This window comes from Pteropus alecto, unplaced genomic scaffold (genome assembly GCF_000325575.1).
Source record: "Pteropus alecto unplaced genomic scaffold, ASM32557v1 scaffold101, whole genome shotgun sequence".
Taxonomy (NCBI): domain Eukaryota; kingdom Metazoa; phylum Chordata; class Mammalia; order Chiroptera; family Pteropodidae; genus Pteropus; species Pteropus alecto.
In genome coordinates this window covers 16190302-16213400 of record NW_006432945.1, presented here as the reverse complement: position 1 = coordinate 16213400, position 23099 = coordinate 16190302, and the positions used below count along the sequence as shown (strand labels likewise).

Below are 23099 nucleotides of genomic sequence, written 5' to 3'. Positions count from 1 at the left end.
GAGCCACTAGGGGGGGGGGGGGCAGAGAGAGCCACGTGACCGGCGCGTTGACCTGGCAGTGCGATGACCCTCCCGTCGCCAAAGTAACACACGCAGTCCCCAGAAAAGAATACGTGATTTTGAAATTTTAACCGGTTATTAATTCATCCATTAGAAAACATTTATTGCTAGTGATATGTTATATGAAATAAAACATGATTTATGTAAAATAATAATCGTATGATATCGAGGACACAATAACTCAAATAAGACAATGATCTCCACCCTCTTGAAGCTTAGAGCTTAATAATAATCAAATGGCAATTAAAGGTATATGTTCGCAAATAATAAATCAGGCAGATGGGGAAAAATAATTTTATACATGTAAAAAACAAGGTAAAACTTCAACAACTAGAGGCGGCCATGTTAAAAAGAGCTATAATCCAAAATGTATCATACAGCTAGAGCTGAATTTGAGCATATTAAAACATTTAAAATTTTCAGACTGATTTTCTGAGAGTCACTACAGGAAATGGCCATATGAAATTCAGTAATATAACTGTGACATTAGACAAAGTTGAAGTCACTGTCCACTAGTTCTAGGTAAAATTTCTTTTAGATACTTGTAATAAAAATGATTACATTCTCATAACTCAAATAATTGTTCTCTTTTGACAGTGAGGATTAGGTAACAGATAATGTTTTCCATTTTGCCCTGAAAGAAAGCCTCAGTTAACACTTCGAAAGTTTCGGTCAGAATTATATAGGCTATTATGGTCAACATAATCTTTGTGCTCTCCTATGGCCTTGATTTTACTCATCATTTTAGTATTCCATTTCATGTATTCTTACAAACCATCTCTAAACCATTATAAATAGAAATATATGCATACATATATAAATATTACATTTAATTAATTTCACAAATATTGGAAAGGCAATTCACACTAATTAAGTACCCACTGTATGCCAGGCACTGTACTAGTTGATATGTGAATAGTAACCCATTTTACTTTTAAGACAATTTTATGAGGAAAGTATTATAAACATTTTACAGCAATCCTACTTCTGCATAGGTGTTCAAAGGAAATGAAATAATGATCTCAAAGAGAAGTTTACACTCATATGAGTCATAATAGTCAAGACATGGATGCAACCTCAGTGATCACTGATGAGTGAGTGAATAAAAGAGATGTGATATATAAATATATATATGTATGTGTACATACATATATACACAATGGAATATTATTCATCTATAAAGAGAGAAGGATATTTTGCCATTTGTGATAACACGGATGAACCTTGAGGGCATTATGCTATGTGAAATATATCAGACAGAGAAAAGACAAATATTGTATGTTCTGACATATGTAGAATCTAAAATAGTTGAACTCATAGAAACACAGAGTAGACTGATGGTTACCAGGGGCTGAGTTGTAGGGGACATGGGGAGACCCTGGTCAACGGGTACAAACTTTCAGTTATGAGATGAATAACCCAGGGATCTAATGGGCAGCATGGTGACTGTATACAGTTAACAATACTGTACTGTACACTTGAATGTTGCTATAAGAGTAGAACTTAAACCTTCTCACCCCAACAACAACAATGAAATGGTAATTATCTGAGGTGAAGGATGTACGAACTAGCCTTATTGTACTAAACATTTTGCAATATATACATGTATGGAATCATTTCCTTGTACACCTTACACTATATGTCGACTATATCTCAATAAAGTTGGAAAAATATCAATAGCTACAAAGAAGAAACTGAATGTACATTTAAAAGTCTCACATCATTCTCACTAATCTTCAAAATATTCTGCATCTTTTGAAAGCCTGAGAAACCAAACTAGTGAACATCTCTCAATAAACTGCGCAAAGATGAGACTATTTTTCATTACACAGGAGAAATATTTTGAAAAATTTTACACCAATTTCCTAAGAAAGCAACAAAATAATTCACTATATAAGTATGTTAGGGTTTGAAACACAAGATTCTCATTATTGAAAAGTCACACTGGATTAAAAAAATCATCTCTGAATTAAAAAAAAATAACAAGTATATATACATTTAAAAGCTGAATGGGGCCTTTTGGTGTGAAAGAGTTGGGTGATATTTAAAACATTATTACCTACAGATAAAATAGAAGAATTGGTTGCATATTAAAATTAATAAAACTTTCAGTTATTCTGGTATTAGCTATACTGATCTGATAAAAAAAAAAATAGAATAAACTCAATGTAGAATAAGCACTTTGTTGCTTTTCTCATTGCTTAAGAATTCATACCTCGTAAGAGCTGTTCCTGTTTTACTACAAGTCCCTGGTATTTTTTAAAGGTTTTTTCATAATCTTTCCTCAAGGTTTGGTTTTCAGGGTCTTCATCAAGTAAACAAGTTAAGGATCATCCATACTCATTGAAGCAAAGAAAATCTACTGAAAAATACTATGAAGAACAGTACTATTAAAATACTATGAAGAACAATACTATTATCCAGTTATTTTCTCTAACCAATAGTTTAACGAAAATCTTATTCTCTGCTCAATGATTGTGTTATTACAGGACTTCTTAACCAAGGGTTCTAGGATGGCCCTGGAGTCCTTGGGTGAACACATGTTTGGGCTTCACCAAATACTGGAGCTCCCAGAAATCATATGCAAATATTCTATGTATGTGTACAAGTTTCTAACTTTCAACAAATTATCAAGTGGGTCCATGTACCAAAAAGATTACTGCCTTACAGAATGATTTAGTTAATAAGAATATTGGATTCTTCTTCAGAGAAATATGGATTAGATATAAAGCTTTTAGCACCCTCTTCAGACTGGATGCCAAAACAGAAATATCCCAAAGTTAGAGGTAAACAAAATTTTTAAATTACATCTTCTAGCCTGACTTAATAAAACAGTAATATATTAGAAGTGGTCAAAATTCTGATAGGTCATTTTTATATTTCTTCAATTACTGTAATCTACTGATCCTAAGACACTTTTGCCAACACTATAATATCTCTAGAATTCAGATTTGTCTTATAATCCATGATAACACATAGTTTAATTGGAAGCATTTTTTTCTTTGTTAGTGGTTCATAAATAGTGGTGTATCTTACAACCAGTGGCGTCTGATATTTAGAGGAATACAGAATGTCTTAAAACATCGGTTCTTGTGCCCAAACAATCACAATGTAGTCCCATTAGTGTCCCTCTCCTCACCCCTCCAGTGTAAATGAATTCTGGGTGCCCTCAGGAGACGTGGGACTCCAGAAGTAATCTAAACTCTCCAAGATTTTTGAGTTGTCCCTGTAGTTTAAGGCAATACCAATCGAGGTGTCATAACTTATACTTTACATAGAAAATTTCTAAACATGGAAAGACCCTAATTAAGAAAAATCAAAGCTCGTGAGTATGTGAAGGTATATATCTTTACAGTGTCTTGGGGATTCCATGAAGGGGAGGTAAGAAACATGATATTCTGAACAATGGGAATAATATTTTTACCTTTTAAGAGAGATCAATAAATTTGGGGTTCTAAGAAAAGTTATCAATATGGCTTGCTGATCTGCAAAACATGTCATATAAGGACAGTTATGAATAAACCAGGGCCTTCAATCTAGAAGAGTAAGTTGTAGAGACAATATGATAAACATCTTCAAATATAAGAAACGCGATGTTCAAGAAAATATTCTTATTCTATATTACTTCTGTATGTAAGATTAGGACCTAGGGATGGAAGTTATTGGGGAGTGGAATTTACTACACTAAGCAAAGAACATTATAATAAACAGAATGCCAAACCACAGAATAAGCTAAGACAATATGCAGTGACATTGTTCAAGAAGAGACTAAATAACTCATTTGTAAGGGAAGTTGCAGAAAAGATTCCTGTACTGACAGGTTAAAATAGATCATTTTAAAGGTTTCTTTCACAGGTTCTCCCATTCTGCAGGCACCTCAAATTTGAACGTTTAAGAAAAGTATTTTTGCCCTTAATTTAAAAAATAGAATTTAAAATTATGTTCATCATTAAGTTCACACCCATTCCAATCAAAATCACCTATTACACAGAAAGAAATACATGAGCCCATGGTGAGCCAGCCTTCAGCTAAAGGATCTTAAGAAACATAAGTGTAGCTACTTAGAGACTCATGAATTCAATTATCTAGGACCACTATTATTTGCTTCCTCTGTCTTATCAACTAATCAAAGTTATAAAGAGACGAAAAGTGTATGTCAAACTATATTCACTCCGAGAGTTTCAGACTCCATCTTAACCTTCCAAACACTCTTGCATTTTCCCAAGTAATGTGAATGGCAAAAACCAACAAAACAAAAACAAGCAAACAAAAACCGCATCCATCCAAAGCTCATAGCAACAGGCAACAGTGGGGTGAAATGCCGCTCTAAAAGGATATCAGCTTTCTTCTTCTTAGAAAGTTCTTCTTGCCAAAGCTCATGTCTTTTTAATTCATGATCAATGATATTCATACAGAGAGCTCCAATTTTATAGTGAGTGATAAGTCCGTGAAACTGAGAAAAGCTTTAAAGAAGAGATTTTAGTATGCACTTAAAGGAAGACATTTTGTGAGTTCAGGAAATGTGCTTTTGATAAACACTGGTACAAATAATATAGAAAATAAATTTACCATACATATTTCAATAAGTGAACACACCCACAGCTTACTAGGAAGACTTAAAATTATGAGATTACTTTAACTATATTTTAACATACTACTTTTCCCTGAAATGAAATTATTTTTAAGTTATAAATTAAATAAAACACATTATTTACAATTAACTATGACTTGAACTATTCAGATACTTTCAAAATAAAATTTTAGACTACCATCTAACAAAGCTAATAACATAACAAAACTGTTATTGAATAAAACTGATACCAGAGGATAAACTAGTAAAGTATTAGCAATTGGGTTTTGCATGTTTCCTAGATAATTAATTCATCCAAGTATTTATTCAGTAAATATTTAATTTAATCTAATGCTGACACATTTTTAGAATAGAGGAAGGCAATTCTCTAGGACTTGGTTAGAAACTTTTTACAATGTCTCAATAAACATCTTTTAAAGAATATACATGTAAAATATATAGATGCGTAACAGGTATGTGTTTGCATGCACATAGCTGTGTGTGTGTGTGTGTGCATGTGCGTGTGTGTGTGTAAAATAACATTTACTGGTACTTACTCTGGGTTAGGCTTTATTCTAAAAACTATCTGAAGGGGGTGCTACTATCACCATTCAGTTTACAGATGAGGAAAAGCGAGGCACAGTGACATTAAGTAATGTAACTAGGACCAAACAGCTAATAGCAAGACTTAGATTCAAATGCAGACACTCTACTTCCAGAGCCCATATTCTATGCCTCTCGACCATTATACTCTCCTACTCTGGGTGTGTGTGCGCACGTGCACGTATGCACGAATGCGCTTGGGTGAGTGAGTATGGATTGACTGAAAGACAGAACAGAGGGGACAGAAAATGGGGATCAGTAAGAGCTCAGCGGCAAAGCACGGGCAGACACACAGAAGACTGAGTACACCAGTCATCTACAGACTAAACCCATGCTGCAAACAGAGAAATACAGACAGGCTAGCCACTTTCATTTCCTAAGTTTTATACTTACCTGGAAAAACAAAAAAAGATGTAGATTATGTTTGTAGCTAACTCAACACTTTGCTTCCAGTCTTCTCTCAGGACTCTGGCTAATGCGCCAAGGGCCGTCTCTACAGAAAACAGGGAAGTACAGAAATAATCACTCGCCTGCCTCTGGAACAAAGGGTGATTGGTTTTAAATGTCTACTTATTAATAAATAACAAAGGATAGAACTGGGACAAAAAAGTAGGATGCTTCTTTCCAACACAGAAGCTATTTTTGAAACTGAAATCCAACTTCTACTTAAAAACTCCTAACATTCAGCTTTAAGTGTATAACTGTAAACAGAAAAATATGATTTAGATAAAATAACATATATAGACTATGGGTAACAATAAAATAATAAGACCATTTATTTCTTGAGTTGCATTTCCACCTGTAATCTTGCTACAGCAGTACCAATTTTTTTCTTTTTTAACATCTGATTTAGGGTGTTTGTGAATAAGTAAAAAAAAAAAAAAAAAAAAAAAACCAGAGCAACTCTAAAAAAATAATGAGCAGTTTAGTAGGCTAACTCTAGCTCCATTAAAGTAAATTAATAACCAAATAAAACTTATACGCAGAAAAATGTCTAATATTTTTAATATCATGTTAAATTGATGCCAACAGACATAAATAAAACAAAAAATCTTTCATAAAATTAGCTTCAGGGTAGATTTATAAACATCCCTGCTAGATTTTTATCTTGAAAAAGGTGAAATTAATAAATTGATTAACAGGAATATTAAGTAGACATATTAAATAGATATAAAGTAATGAGACTGGTTTTAAATTAGTGTTGCTACATGACTTACCAATTCTTAAAATAATAAATGTTAAAAAAAAATCTGTGTGTTTTTCTTAATTCAACTTTCTTTGATTGGCACTCAAGATCTATTATACTTCATTGACTACATTATCAGTATTTATTATTGTAATGAAAGTGTTCAGTTTATTTGACTTTCCGGCAATTCGGATTGTGAAGCAAGAATTCACTATGTCATTAATCCACTTAGTAAGACATTTTTTCATCAAACTAAAAAAATCCTATAATGGCATTTCATAATGTTATTCATATTCATAATGCAGAGCACCGGTGTAATATATGTTCGACTCCAAAATCATTTTGGAGTTAAGTAAATAGGTATGCAATGTATATTAAGAGCAAAGGCTGCCAAAAGTCCTATTTAACAAAGAATCTGGTTTAACTTTGTTTATTCCTGTATTACCAAAGGCATTTCACCACTATAAGCCAAAGGAAATAATATTTCTTAGAATATTCTTTGGAAAATGATGTACTATCATGTCATAAATTTAAGCATATGTTTAGTGACCTAGTTTCCAAATTTTATTTCATTTTTCTCCTTTAGTATCGAATAGAGAAATATCTCAATAAAAATACAGCTACAGGAATTGTATATGGGTTAACAATAAATAGCCAAAAGAAAATTAGTTTCAGAAGGTCAAAATACAAAATTAATTTATAAGTGGAATACAAGCATAATTAAAATTCCATTATGATTTTTTAGAGAATATGTTAAAGTGATCTCAAAATAACATTGAAGAAAATCACTATATCTATGAAAAACTGTAGCTTAGCAGCAACTACAGGAAACAGAACAGTTTGGCACTCCCCAAAATCCCTACTCCAGACGACTGTCACCATCCGACCTATCCTGATGCTTGCTGCAAAGCTCCATTCCCAGGGCATTTTTGAAAACTACTAGTGGCAACACTGCAGTCATGAGCAGCAGCCTTGCCAGCTGGAGTTAACGAGAGGCTGACTAAAAATTTTAAAAGGAAAAACTAGAATATGAGATACTCACAGGATCTTTGGAAAGCTCCAACATATTCCTAGGATTCTACAAGGTCATGCACAATGTGGAGGGATGTGCACATACCACAGAAAGACCAGAGAAGGACCTAATCCCTCACCTCTGACCAACCTCGCGGCAATGTACAAGCAGGAAGTGAGGGCTAAGGCTTGTAAACTACCCGCTTGAGCACGGAGGACATGTCACAACACACATACACAGAGCCCCTAAGCAAAGGCTGGGACACTTAAGTGCCAGCCATTTAAGGAAGCCTCTATCCAATCATTAGCTACCACTAAGCTAACTGAGCCAGAGGCTTCAGTGGCTGCACAAAGAATACAGAATCAAGAAACTCACTAAACAAACAAACAGCAAAAATAACAAGTCCTGGAGGGGTTGGGAATCAGATTTTCAGAGTTTCCACGATATTATTTCGACAACAAGAACAAGAAAATAGGAGATACGTAAAGATACAGGACAGTATGTCCTATCATCAAGAAATACAGTAGTCAACAGCAACTGCCCACGAGGAAGCTCAGACGCTGAACTCATGGGACAAAGGTTTTACATCAACTCTTGTAAATATACTCAAAGAACTAAAGGAAAGCACATCGAAAGAAAGTATGAGAAGGTAAGAGAACGATGTCTCATCAAAGAGTATCATACAAAGATACAAATTATTAAAAAAATAAACCAAGTGGAGATTCCGCAACGGCAAAATACAATATCTGAAATGCAAAATTCATTAGACATCTTAACAGTAGATGTGGACTAGAAAAAGAATCAACGAATGGAAAAGCAGGTCATGTAAGATTATCTAGTGTGAGGAATGGAGGGAAAAGAGAATGAACAATAAATAAACAGAGCCACAAAGACCTGGGGCCACCGACAAGCATAGGAACATGAGCATCATGGGAGTCCCAGCACGAGAGGCGAGAAAAACGCAAAATGAAGACTTAACACTACAATGTCCAAACACGCACCGAATTTGATGAGAAACATTAATCTGCATACCCAAGAAGCTCTGCAAACTCCAAGCAAAATATACTCAAAGATATCCACACCTAAGCACATCATAGTCAAACTGGCAAAATATTACTGCATGGAGAAAAAATTACCAAGAAGTGTGATATAATTAATATAAAAATTCATAAGGCAATACTCTATATTTTAATACAGAAAAAAACATATACTCACATATACGTAAAAGTATGAAAAAAGAAGTGGATGAATGCACTGCAAACTCATAATGAATTATAGAATAAGTCAAAAGGGTCTTATCTATAATATTCTCATTCTTTTAAAAATGTATATTAATATGAGTTGTATAATTTACAAAATACTTAAAATGTACAAATTTCCTAATTGGAATACTGATAATATCCTAGGACTCCCAGACAGATCTCTGTGTATACTTTCCAAGCCACAAAGAATTGGTGTGCCCCCATAAAAAGGAGTCTCACAGCAGATGAAAAGGTATTCTTTCTCATGTGATGGAGTCAGATAACGATGACATCTTCCATATTTTATTTTTGGCAAACGTATAATCTCAGAAAACTATGCATTTAAAATAATTCTGTAGTGCTATCACTGAGAAAAAAGGTTTTAAAAGCATTGCATCACCTTTTTCTTATTACCTACCCCTTGTAATGAGAGGAAAGCAAATTCAATCTAAATGAAATTATAAACATTAATATCTTTTCCTGGGCTACCGAAAGAAAACATTGGAACTCTAACTAATTTAATAAAAGCATACAGATATGTACACAAATGTCAAAAGTTTGATACTGTATCCTAATTAAAAAAATAGAAGAAAGAAAAGATATAGTACCGTTAATGCTTGAGTTCCATTATTTAAATGATTTGTGAATTCTCCAGAGACTATTCAAATATTACGCTCTCATGTTAAAAATTTGAATAAGAAGAAAGGTAATAAAGAGCTGGAAAATAAGTGCATTCCTAAGTTTGGTATAAATAATTTTTTTTTGAGTGATACTGAGGTGTAATAATTTTAGCTTGTTCTTCTAACATAAATTTAGAAATCATATTTTGCAATGATTTTTCTATTTTCAACATTTATAAATCTAAGTTACCATTTAATAGTAGTTCTTCCAAGTTATCAGGATTTCGAGCAAGCTGCAGGATCAAAGCAGAACCCCGAACCTTGTCAGGAATATCTTCATATAACAACTCAATGTACTCATCCATGTCATTAATGTTAGCCACTTCATCAATCTGAAACAGAGGAAGAGCTAGAAAATACTCCAAAAGAACAATAATGCTTAACAGAGCCACTGTCAAAGGAATGGTATTTTGTGACCAATATATTGCCCTTTATAATAATAGGCAAGTTTTCAAATGACTCATAGTTCCATCTTTGTGTAGAGGGGGAAGTTGGATCTGTGGGTGCTAGGCTCCAGTACAAAAATAGTTATGAACCATATGATAAAACGAGATGTACACAAACTCTAAAATTGGTCTATCAATACAAAGTATCTTAAATGTAATGAAAAATAGTTTATATCTGCTATAATAAGCAATATTTCAAAACATCTTGCAATAAGAATATTTAAAACAATTTACTTTTCTATCAAAATAAGTTATGTCTAAAAAAAACCCAATAATTTTTTGCTTTACCAATTAAATACTTATTTTTCTATCTTTTTTAGGTACTTCTAAGTTCAATCATTTTAAAAAAATCCACATCTGTTCAATGTGATTGTATGAATTACTGACGGTAAAAAGCAAGACCTTAAAATCAGTTTTCTATTAGATCAGAATAGTCTTACCTCCATTCCTTCAAAAGGAGGTGGATCTTTAGGCTTGCTTGATTTTTCTTTTTTTTCTGTAAAAAGACAGTTGTTTTTTTTTAATGAGAACGAGGTTTTTAGGGTTTCTGGGTAATTTTTATTTTTGGCAGTTGAGTTTAATTCTAGCTAAGCTGGGGATCTTAAAACTGAATAGTTTATGAAATAATCTTTTTTCTGATGCATTAAAAATGCTTATCTATAATCTATCTGTTCTACTGAGGATATCAAGGAGAATACAAATAAATAAAAATCTACAAATAATCCCCAAGTTATGTAGGCAGCAATTTTAACTTCCGCCTTGGTTAACTTTCGGGGTATGTAAATAGCCAGACTTGTCAACAAGAAGCAAAATAGTCTCAAGTTTTCTCTTTCTCCCCTCTTAATTCACATTTAAGGTGGGAATAGAAAAATCAATAAGGCAAATAAAAATACATGAGATGAATAATATAAAAACTAAAATGAAAATTAACAAGGGAAAATAAAAAGAAAGTACTTGGGTAAAGTTAAAAGCTAAAATTAAGAATAGTTGCGAACTGAATTTTTTAAACAAGTAAAATTAGGATCATAAATTAAAAGGCAAATATTTACTATCTGTGTTAATCCTCACTTGTTCCCAAACAAGTTAAAGTAGCATCTAAAGGTGCTGAACACAACTTTGAGCCCTTTGTTACACCCAATTATTTGAGTCATAGAATTTTATTTTCTAACAAAAAAATCAAAAATACTTTACTGATCTGGGTTAAAAACCTCAGCAATGCATGTACATTAAAATATGTTAAAGGAGTATCAAAATTTTGATTTTTTAATTATTAAATATGTTTTATATATAATAGGAATTAGTCCTGATTATTTTCAGAGGATAGTAGCCATTCTAGATAAGGTTATGTTTTCTCAACAGTTAGATTTGCCTCAAATAATTTACTATAACAGTGATTTTAATTAAGCAAAGAAAAAAATTCACTGAAGGTAAAGAATCATATAATCAAATACATATTATTTTGCTTCAATCACTTTTAGGGCAAAATTCTTGGCTTTGAGAAATTGTGAATACTATGTAAAAAAGAAAAATTAAGTAGTTTTTAAAAGTAAGTATATAGTGTATATATTTAATACAGTACAGCATATCATGTCTTGAAATATTAATATCTACATAGAGAAAGATACTGATTTGAATTAACTTCTCCACGTATGATGACATGAAAATTTCCTCATATTCCTCTAATTTCTAAGGAAGGAGGTAAGAAGACAGATTTACCCTGAAAACTCAGTGAAGGCGTTTTCATTAGTTTAAAGGTATTTTATGATAAATGCCATCAGAATAATGTTAATTCGGCATTAGGAAAGATCAGTTTTGTATAATGTACAACCAAACAATAGATATCACACATCTTTAACAAGTACAGGATTTATTCTGCTTACTTAAATTATCGAAGATGTTCTCTCATCATTTATAGACATCTTAGCAAGACTATTCTATCATAAAATATTTAATAAAAATTCTTCTTGACATTTTCCTCACAGCACTTATTATTAATTATTATTAACAAGTATATACTGAGTGCCAGCTATGTTGTTGAAAGCAATCAAGTTCAACATGCTTAATTTTGCTTTTAAATAAAAAAAGCAATTTGATTCATTCAACAAATATATATTGATCATATAATGTGAGTTAGTAACTGTATTTAGGGCTAACTAATAAAAGTATATATTAGTCACAAGGCGTTTTATTTGCTATGAATAGAGAGAGAAGGCTGACTGACTTAAACAAATTAAATTTTATTTCATTTTTTTCATATTAGTACAATAAAAACTGAAGCATTTACAAGTTATTTCAAGGGCACCATATTTTGGAACTAACCCACAGTTAAAGATATGTAAACTTAATACATACTATGAAACCGAATTAAGTAACCATTCAATAATCTAAGGTGACTTTCCATTTAAATGTTTCTATTTTGTTTCATTATTGGTTTAGATTATTTAAAAATGTCTCTATAAATAACCAAATGCTTAGCTCTAATATTTGAATGGCTTGGTGCTTTTATGAGGGAATTAAAAGCAGAGGAATGGCAACAATAGGAGCGTTGAGGAATGAAGGGGGAATATTTTCTTAAGAAAGATTCGTAAAACATGTCTTTAGTCCGGTGTAGCACATACGACATATATTTTAACATTTAGATCCTTAAGTAATCCATTCAAATAATAAATTAAATGTCAATAAAAAATTTAGAAAATATAAATCTAGTTGGAGCAGAGAAAATAGGTTTTCTGTCCCAAATTCTCTCCTTTTATTATTCTAGAATATGACAGACATTTGCTTGTATTCCTTATTTTAGCATATGTGTACATGCACACAAGCGCACGCGCACACACACACACACACACACACACAGAGTATGAAACAGAAACATCGTTTTGTGTGGAAACATCTAATATAAAGCCCAACATGTAGGAAACTAATGTTTGTTTATTCTTTCATTTATACTTATTCATAGCACTGGCAAAAACAAAAACAAAACCACCATTCAAATATCTAAAGTACAAACTATATAGTCAAACAACTCGTTTTGCATTAAAAAGTCAAGAATTCTTCTGCTTACCTTTTCCTGACAATGAATCCCGGCGGTTCTGCAGATAGTACAACAGCTGTTCCACCTCATTTAGTTTTGAGGGATGAATGAGTTTACATTCCTCAACCACCTTCCGAGCCAGGGAAGTTATATCTGTGTTGGCATTGAGACTCTTAAGACGAATGCTGCAAGCAGATCGGAATTTTCCAACTCAGGTATTATTAAAGCAAGTGATAACTTAAACAATACTTCTTTAAATAATGTAGAAAGCATGTAAATGCACCTTAGACAATTTTAGTAAAATATAATAAAGTATCAGATATAATTAGGCTTAGAAAAATGCAAAGTGATAATTTTCTTTGAGCTGGACAAGCAAGATAAAAAGAACATAAAACCTACATCTGCCTCTTCTAGGCAGGAGAGCATATTCAGAGATCTTATTTTAAAAGTCTTTCTGATGTAATATATACAAAGTCTTTAGTCATTGGATGTGAGAATCCATATCTCCAAAAATTAATCATTTTCTTGACCACAGTCACAATCATTTATGTTTTTCAGCTAAGACAAGACACAATATTGATATTTTAGGATTCAGTTGTCCTAGTGGAAATTATAGAAGAAAGGAAGCAGGATGCATTTTAAACCTTATATGAAGAATTCTTAAGAACAAATGAATACATTAGGTACTTGTTAGTATTTTTTAAAAAATAATAAATCAGCTTCTCTTTTTTATTTTAGTCCAGGAGATTCATCAGAAGCTTGATAAGAAAAGGCTATTCCAAGTCTGGAAACATTTGCATTTACACAGATTCACGGTACCAGGAAAAGCTATAAAAACAAATAAGGTTCAGGGTGAAGACTCAAACTGGTGGCAGAAGATTCTTTCAAGCAGATGTGCTCATGCAAGGCTTCCGTTCAAAGAGATATATAAAAATGTAGCCACTGTGTAGAATTATTTCTTGAGGAAGATGGCCAATATTTGGAGACACGTCAAGGTATTAGAGGCAGCAAAGGCAGAGATCTCAGAAAAAGGTCCTGTACTGAGCAACTATGAAATTATTCAGATGTAGATGGTAACTCCTGAAATAAGTCCAGTAGAGTGATGTAGATACTATTCCTGCTATGTAGTCAGCCCTAAATCTGGTCCGCTTGGGATTCTATGAGCTACCTTTTAAATATATTTTTATAATTCTACCTTTTGATTATATTTTTGTATAATATTACTGCACATCAGAATGCAGAGCTAGAAAGGAGAGTCTATTCAGAGAAAAACTAAAAAAACTCCACGTTTTATTTTAGCAAGGGACTGGGAAATCTTGACAGTTGCTATAAATCTGACTGAGAATCGACACAAGAGAAATGCTATAAACGTACATTTTAAAAATTTCTTTCTAGTCTTTAGAGCAGTTTTAAGTTTACAGAAAAATTGTGCATAAAATATAGAGTTCCCATATATACCCAAATTATCTCTCTCCCCATAAAATTCTTTCTATTATTACCATCTTGCATTAGTGTGGGGCTTTTGTTACAATTGATGAACCAATATTCACACATTATTATTAAGGACACAGTGTACATTAGGGTTCACTCTGTGTTGTACAGTTCTATGGGCTCTGACAAGAGCAAAACGTCATGTATCCGCCATTGTAGTTTCATACGGAATAGTTTTTTGGCCCTAAAACTGCTCTGTGCTACACCTATTCTCTCCTCCCCCATCCCCTGACCCCTGACTACCTCTTATCTTTTTACTTTAGTTTTACCTTTTCTAGAATGTTATATAGTTGGAATCCTACAGGATCTAGCTTTTCCAACATAGCTTCTCCCATTTAGTGACATGCATTTAAGTTCCTCCATGTCTTTTCATAGTTTGACAGTTGATTTCTCTTTAGTGTTGAATAATACTTGATTGCATGGATGCATCGCTGTTTACTATCTACCTACCGAAGGATATATTGGTTACTACCAATTGTTGACAATTATAAACAAAGCTGCTATAAACATTTATGGCAGAGCAGGTTTTGTGTGGACTTAAGTTTCCAACTCATTTGGTTAGTACTTAGGAGCACGATTTCTGGGGTGTATCAGAAGCCTACGTTTAGCTTTGTAAGAAACTGCCAAGCTGTCTTCCAAAGTGGCTTCAGCACTTTACATTCCCACCAGCAGTGAGTTCCTGTTGCTCCACATCCTCACCAGTACTTGGTGCTGTCAGGGTTCTGGAATATTCCCAGCTAATGGGTGTGTAGTGTTGTTTCAGTTTGATAAAGCAGTTTTCTATCTTTTTCTAGATGTTTCTACCAACATATATATTAGCTGGTTCATTTTCTTTCCATTAAAAGTAATAGATCATTTTTAGTGTATAGGTCTCTCTCCTAAATACTTCCCCTATTATAAAAGACAAAGAAAAAACAGGTAGGGCTAGAAGTTTTTGAAAATGTTATCTGTATGTTTATTGGTTATTCCTATAATCAAAAAATAGAATCTCCACTAGGCAGCCCTTGCCCATTAAGAACAATACCCTTATTAGTTTTGAAACATAACTGTCAGTTTCTTCTAAAGAAATCTTCAGAAAACTGGGACTCTGCTAAAGATGGGTTTATACATTCTTTTGCCCAATAAAGAAGAATGAAATACAAGTCTTCTGGACCTGAGCCATCACGCTGACCACCCCAATTTAATGACAGTTTCACTTCAGACCCATCTCAATCCGTATGAGTGTCTCCTCAATGCTCACCCTCAGCTGCTGCCATTGATAAAACCTCGAGCTTATCAACAGACCACATTCTCTTTTTAGTCCCACAATATGATTTCCCTCCAGATCTTATGCAGCCAAGGTTGAGTATCCCAAAATTGAGGTACTCAGGTTTTCCGCTCGCTGAGGTTTATAAATCCACTCACTCTAGCCACGTAGACAGTAACTCTTTCTGGCTGCCCGGCTCTCCGGTGAATATATCCCTTGTCTAGAAAGCCTGCAGATTTTCAAACAGGAACAACATTCTCATTTAATTCTAGCTGAACAGGGCTACTGACTGCATTCTTAAGAACTAAAATCAAATTTCTCCATGAAATGTGGATGTATGAGATTCTAAAGGCAAAGATCCTGATATTTTTCTTTTCTTTAGCAGTAAAATTAATAAGATCTCAAGAGATTTTCACATTTTCAAGATGTAGAAAATGCAGGCAGCAATCACAAACACACGAATGGAAGACAGAAAATGTGAGAGAACACAAAAAAATGTGAGAATGTGTTAAAGTCTACAGTGCATGTGTATATGCCTGTGTATTTCAATCTAGTAGATTATTCAAGAAGTTGGTGTTTTTAATGAATTATCTATGTCATTAGTCTCCCTCTAACCCAAATACAAAGACAAATTAGGGATCTTAACAAGACACTAAGCAGCTTCTCTTTTTAGGCTGCTATACACCAAAGTTTCTCAACTGTAGCATTATTAAAATTTGGGGGCCATACCTCTTTGTTTGTAGGTGGCTCTCTTGTGCATTGTAGGATTCTTACTCCGCAGCACCCTGGCCTGTATCTATTAGATGCTATCAGCACCCCTCACCAAAAATGTTTCCAGGCACTGCCAAATGTCCCCTGGGTAGGGTGGGGGGATCACAACCAGTTGAGAACCACTGCTATATATTTAAAATACCGTGCATCCTGGTGTGCTAAATTCTGTACTACGCACTCCTAGCAGCCTGAATATACTTAATCCCACCAAAACACACTAAAAATTCCTTTTAACCAGTTCCCAAACTGAATTTTTTTTCATGGAAGTTAGAAGGCTGAGAGAATATTAGGTGACCTCAGGCCTTCTCTAACACAAAACTATGGAAGGAAGGCAAACTCACCACCAGCACAATTATAGACTAATAAAAAAGGCCAGTTCCCAAGGGGTTCCTGAAAGTATTACGGATGAAGAAAGGAAAGTGTACAGGATATTGGAAGTTCTAAGCTCAATTCACTGAGTCAGAAAATGCTTATCTTATTACTAAGATTTTTCGGAGAGCTAGATTTTGAAGGGATGAAATTCAAGGTACATGCCCCATTGGAAATTTTGGAAATCATACCACTTTCTGCAATTCCAGGGAAGAAACAAGCACACAGGATCCCATAAAATAAAAATTTCCTAAATTAAGCTAAAAGGTCCCATAAAACATATCTTTTATAATTGCTTTGTAGTAGCTTATTTCTATTTTATGCATTTATTAAAAAGAAAAACCAGAATAGGTATTTTTCAGTAGGCTCCCACTTCGCTTACATAAACATGATTTTTCTCTGGAATAAATATACCTGTATTTATAGTTTAATAAAATGCATAATCATTTTATCATCTATGCAGGTTTAAACAACAGCAGATTTCTGTAAAGTATGACTACTTTCAAAATGTACATAAATGAAGAAAACTTACATTTTTTGGCATTCCTTTCGTTCTCCCAACATGGGATCCCCCATTTCTCCAAGAATGGTAGCTTCCACTTCATATTGGACAATGAGTGCTTTTTCTGATGGATGTACATCAATATTTCCTCCTTTAACTTTCCTATAATATAAAAACAGAAATAGATTAAAAACTTAGAGAATGTCAATAGTATTTATCCAGTTTCTAGTTCCAAAAACTTCATGTGGTCTGGATTAACATATGCATTTAAATCAGATTTACAGTTGAGATGACATTTCCCAAAGTGGCCTAGAGGTTCAGTATAATCCTTATCAAATTTCCAAAGCCTTTTTTGCAGAAATAGAAAAGTGATCCTAAAATTCATATGAAAACACAAGGGACACAAGGGACCCTGAGTACCCAAAACCAACTTGAAAAAGAAGAACAAAGTTGAAAGACTCACACTTCCTGATTTCAAAATGTACTACAAAACTATAGCAATCAAAACAGTAAAGTACTAGCCTAAAGACAGACATATAGATCAGTGGAATAGAATTGAGTCCAGGAATAAACCCTTACATATACAGTCAATTGATTTCAACTAGGGTAGCAAGAACTTTCACTGGAGGAAAAGAAAAATCTCTTTAACAAATGGTGCTGACCCAACTAGACATCCACATGTAAGAAAATGAAATTGGACCCTTACCACACATGACATAATTAACTCAAAACGGATCAAAGACAAACATTTAAGAGCTAAACCTAAAACACTCTTAGAAGAAAACATAAGGGCAAATCTTATGTTTTGGATTTGGCAATAACTTCTTAAATAATGACATCCAAAGCAAAGGTAACTAAAACCATAAAGACTTAACCAAAAAACTATTAGAACTAATAAATAATAAAGTTTCAGGATACAGAATCAATATACAGAAATCTGTTGTGTTTCTATACACCAATAATGAACCACCAGAAGGAGAAATTAAGAAACAATCAATTTTCAGTTGCATCGAAAAGAATAAAATGCCTAGGAATAAATTTAACCCAAGAGGAGAAAGACCTGGAGTCGGAAAACTATAAGACATTGAAGAAAGAAACTGAACAAGATAAAATGAATGGAAGGATATACCTTACTCATGGACTGTAAGGACAAATATTGTTAAAATGTCCTTACCACCTAAAGCAATATACAGATTCAATGCAATCTTTATTAACATGCCGATGGCATTCTTCTCAAAATTAGAACAACTAATCCTAAAATTTATATTGAACCACAAAAGACCCCAAATAGCCAAAAAAAATCTTAAGAAAGAACAAAGTAGAAGGTATCACACTCTCTGATATCAACTTATACTACAAAGCTACAATAATCAAAACAGTATGGTACTGGCATAAAAAGCTACATATAAATCAATAGAATAGAACAGAGAGCCCAGAAATAAATCCTCTGTTACATGGTCAATTAATCTACAATGACGGAGACAAGGATATACGATGGGGAAAAGACAGTCTCTTCAATAAGTGGGCATATGCATGCAAACACATGAAATAACTACTTTCTTATACCATACAAAAATAAACTCAAAATGGATTAAAGACTTAGATATAACGCCTGAAACCATAAAACTCCCAGAAGAAAACATAAGCAATAAACTCTTTGACATCACTCTTAGCAATATCTTTTTGGATATGTCTCCATGGACAAGAGCAACAAAGAAAAACATAAACAAATGGGATTACATTAAACAAAAAAGGTTTTCTACAGTGAAAGAAACCATCAACGAAACAAAAAGACAACCTATGGAATGGGAGAAGATATTCACAAATAATATATCTGATAAAGGGTTAATATCCAAATATATAAGGAACTCATATAACTTAACACCAAACAAACAAATAAAAAATGGGCAGAGGATCGGAGCAGACGTTTCTCCAAAGAGGACATACAGATGGCCAACAGATACACAAAAAGATACTCAACATCACTAATCATCAAGGAAATGCAAATCAAAACCACGATGAGATGCTACCTCACATCTGTCAAAATGGCCATCATCAATAAATCAAGAAACAGTACGTGCTGGAGAGGTTGTGGAGAAAAGGGAACCCTCACGCACTCTTGGTGGGAATGTAAACTGGCACAGCCACTATGGAGGTTCCTCAAAAAATTAAGAATAGAGCTACCATATGATTCAGCAATTCCTCTTCTGGGTATTTATCCAAAGAAAACAAAAACACTAATTGCCAAAGATATATGCACCCTATGTTCACTGCAGCATTATTGGTAATAGCCAAGATACGGAAGCAAAATCAACTAAAGAAAAAATAAATTTAAAACTTTTGCACATGAAAGATACTATAAAGAGTATTTTGTCCACGAAGTGGGACAAAATATTTGCAGAGTATCTATCTGATAAGGGTCTAGTATCCAGAACATATAAAAAGTCTTTCCTCTAAAGACAGACGAAGGCCAAGACGCAGACGAAAAATGCTAAATGTCACTGGAAACCAGGGAAATGTAAACCAAAACCACAACAGATACCACTTCGCATCCTGTAGAATGGCCAGAACTTAAAAAAAAAAAAAGACTAACAAGTGTTGATGAGGATATAGAAAAACTGGAACTCTTACCCATTGCTGGTGGGAATGTAGAATGGTGCAACCACTATGGAAAATAGGTTGGCGGTTCCTCAACGAGTTAAACACATAATTAGCGCACAACCCAGCCACTACTTCAAGAACACACCAAAAGAGTGAAAACAGGTGTTCAAACAAAAACTAGTACAGGAATGTTCACAATAGTTTTATTCACAACAACCAATAGATGGAAATAGCCTACATGTCCACCAACAGATGAATGGATAAACAAAATGTGCTATATCCATACAAGGGATTATTACTCAGCTATTAAAAGAAATGAAGTACTGTACTGATGAATGCTAAAACATAGATGAATACTGAAAAGTTATACTGTGTGAAAAAGCTTACACAAAGGCCACGTACTTATTTCACTTATCATAAACGTATAGCACTTATCGTAAATACAATAAAATAATTACTTCTGATAATATACTGTTTCAAGTCTGAATTCCTTGCTACATTGTAAGTACCATAAAGGCAGGGAAAGTATGTCTCATTCATCTAATACTTTTTTTATCATTAGGCTGAGTGACTTTTACATGGTAGGATTTCAAATAACTGAAATGAATGAAAGCCATTCCCTCTTAAAATCATTCAATGGTTCCCCATCGCTCTTATAAGTCTCGACTCTTTACTACAGATTTTATGATTTGGCCCATTTTTCTTTGTAGCCTTATTCTCGCTGCATTTAATAACTACTTATTGAGTACTTATGTTCTAGGCACTGTGCTGGGTACTAGCGATACGATGGGAAGATATATGGGTGAAGAACAAGGCAAGTTCAGATACTGGGAAGGGAATTTGGAACTAACACTGAAACACATAGGCATCTAAAGGAAGTTATTTCTGTAAGGCTGAAGTATGATTTATCGGGGGCGGGGTGGGAACAGAGATGAAGCTGAAAAGGTAGGTGCTCTAAGAGCAACTGAAAGCTTTAAGTAGAAGTAAAAAAAAAAAAAAGAAAGAAAGAAACTGGCTGTCAACTGTCTATTTACCTGTATGTACATCTGACTGAAGTTATGAAATGTGCCTATTTAATTATTTTCTCAGTGACCAAAGCAATGAAAGGCATTCACTAGGAATTTGGTGAGCATTTATTAAGTGCTGTTGAATCAAAATACTAACTAGTAGCAGAACAAAGAAATGAAATCCAATTTTTGATTCTATAATCTATTATACATAGAAGCATAGAGACTAGAGATTCCTCAGGGATGGTACAATGACACGACTGAAATTAACTAACCCAATTTAGAGTGAATAAATTAGATTGAAAATATAACTGCTGTCCTGTTAAAAACAAACTATAAAATAAAAATATTACAAAAGGAATATATGTAATCGTTATCGGTGAACTGATAATTAAAATGCAATGTTCAGACATCCTAAATCATCAGGCCTGTATGATTATGTCGGCTGGATATTTCTAATCTGAAAGTAGGCCATGCAACTTTTTATTTATTTTGTCAAAATTAGACAAAATCGAGAAGTGTATAGTTCAACCTTTCCAGATTCTGACCTTATTTTACTTTAAACATTAGTGACTCACTTTTATTTTTTCAAGGTAAGCAACAGACTGAGAATTATAAATCGGGGTATGTATAAGGGTCCATGCGGGTACAAGAATCCTAAGAAAAATGACCTTCTGGCACAACTATCTTCCATGAAAATAAGCTAATGATATAAAGTAGCTCCTTGCTCTAGAATAATCTTCTATTTAAAGCTGAAAGAGAAACAATTTCTTATTATTTTCTTCTTTCACAAAATTTTCGATTGAGATATTTTAAAAACCCAATGTAAGCAAAATTCAGTGAGGAAATACTGACTATATACTTGCTATGATTATGTATTCCTTCTTTAAAATTTTACTTATGAAATCTGGTTATTTGACAGTTTCCGATACATTTAAACAAAATGAGAAGGGCAGGCAATATATGCCTCAGTCCAACAGAGACAGTGCAGTTGGCTAATTGGTTGATTTCATAATTGTTTGAAGCCCTTTTAAGAGACTATTAAAAATTAGAAGATCTTTCCGTGATTATCAGGGTCCTGCCAAACCAGAATAAATACATTCAGTAAAAGTATATTATGACTTATAATAATTACATGCATGTTTTACCTAAGTATTTTCATATTTGGTCCTCATAGCTTTCATAAGGTAATATTTGCCCCATTTTTACATAAGGAAACTGTCTAAAAGAATACACATGACTTTCTCAGGATATTTACCCAGTAACAGGAACTTAAGTAAAAATGGAAAGATTAAGATTTTTTTTTCTATTGGGTCACTGCTAATTCTTGGTCCAGCGAGAGGCTTCCTTTCCATCTGGGATGCTCTTATCTTTGACAGCCGTCAAATAAGTAATCCCAACAGATTTACACTCTTCTTTAAAGAGTAATTGATACTACAAATGTTTTAAAACTAGAGAATTATGGCTTGTTCCACATCAAGCTCCTGAACGAACCTCTTGATAATTATGAACCTCCTGCAACAATGATACTGTAAATATGGCAGTCAAATGGACGAAATGGATGAGGAAAACAAAGCTGGACTGGAAAGCAGCATCTCAGCCAGCCTCCCGCACATTAAAAAGCCACCACCTCTTTCCCCTTCATCGCTTCGGAACCCCACGGCAGTGAACCGACTGCAGACAAGAGCAGAGGGCCTGGAGGCTTCACTTCCAGGCCCCCACAGGATTTACCTATTAGGGAAAAATGGAGCATCGGAATGGGTGGGGGGTAGGGTGAACCCCCTTCGCCCCTCTCCCGCGAACAGTGTGGCAAGGAGACCATCTTCAGGTCAGGGCTGTCAGGCCCCGCCGAGTCAGGTGGGAGGCTGCAGCATCTCACATCCCGAAGGGCCCTTCTTCTTTTCCCCAATGCACCCTCCCTTTCTCTTTCCACGGCTCCCCGCCCCGTCTCCCGCCCCTCTTCTGAACTTCCAGCTTTGTCCTGACACCTCAGGGCCAACCCCAAGAACCTCTAAGAATATATCTTCGTGACCCCCAGCCAGGCCCCCGGTGGGTCCGAGCCTCGGGGAGTCGTCACCTTTTGAGGTATCTGGCATCCTCCCCTTGCATGGCGGCGGCGGCGGCGGCGTGGGGAGGATGGGGGTGTCTGACAGAGGCCGGCGGGGCTATTTCCGGAAACGATGGCCAAAGCGCCCGGACCCCCAAAGGCGATGACAGTCCAGAGGCCTGCAAGGCGGGGTGGCGGCGGCGCTGTGGTTACCACGGTGAGGCCGCCGGCTCCTC

General features: G+C 34.3%; 1 protein-coding gene across 1 annotated transcript in view; it reads right to left on the bottom strand.

Annotated features, from left to right (window-relative positions):
* Nucleotides 1–23093, bottom strand: part of KIFAP3 (kinesin associated protein 3) — a 108132-nt gene extending 85039 nt beyond the window's left edge. Inside the window, exons 1-9 of the mRNA XM_025044005.1 lie at nt 22894–23093; nt 17239–17370; nt 12860–13014; nt 10239–10294; nt 9543–9684; nt 5627–5726; nt 4399–4523; nt 2276–2374; nt 8–69 (exon numbers count right to left, since the gene is read on the bottom strand). Of these exons, the coding sequence (XP_024899773.1) occupies nt 8–69; nt 2276–2374; nt 4399–4523; nt 5627–5726; nt 9543–9684; nt 10239–10294; nt 12860–13014; nt 17239–17370; nt 22894–22925 (903 nt within the window). The 5' untranslated portion in view covers nt 22926–23093. The remainder of the gene's footprint in view (nt 1–7; nt 70–2275; nt 2375–4398; nt 4524–5626; nt 5727–9542; nt 9685–10238; nt 10295–12859; nt 13015–17238; nt 17371–22893) is intronic.
* Nucleotides 23094–23099: the final 6 nt, after the last annotated feature.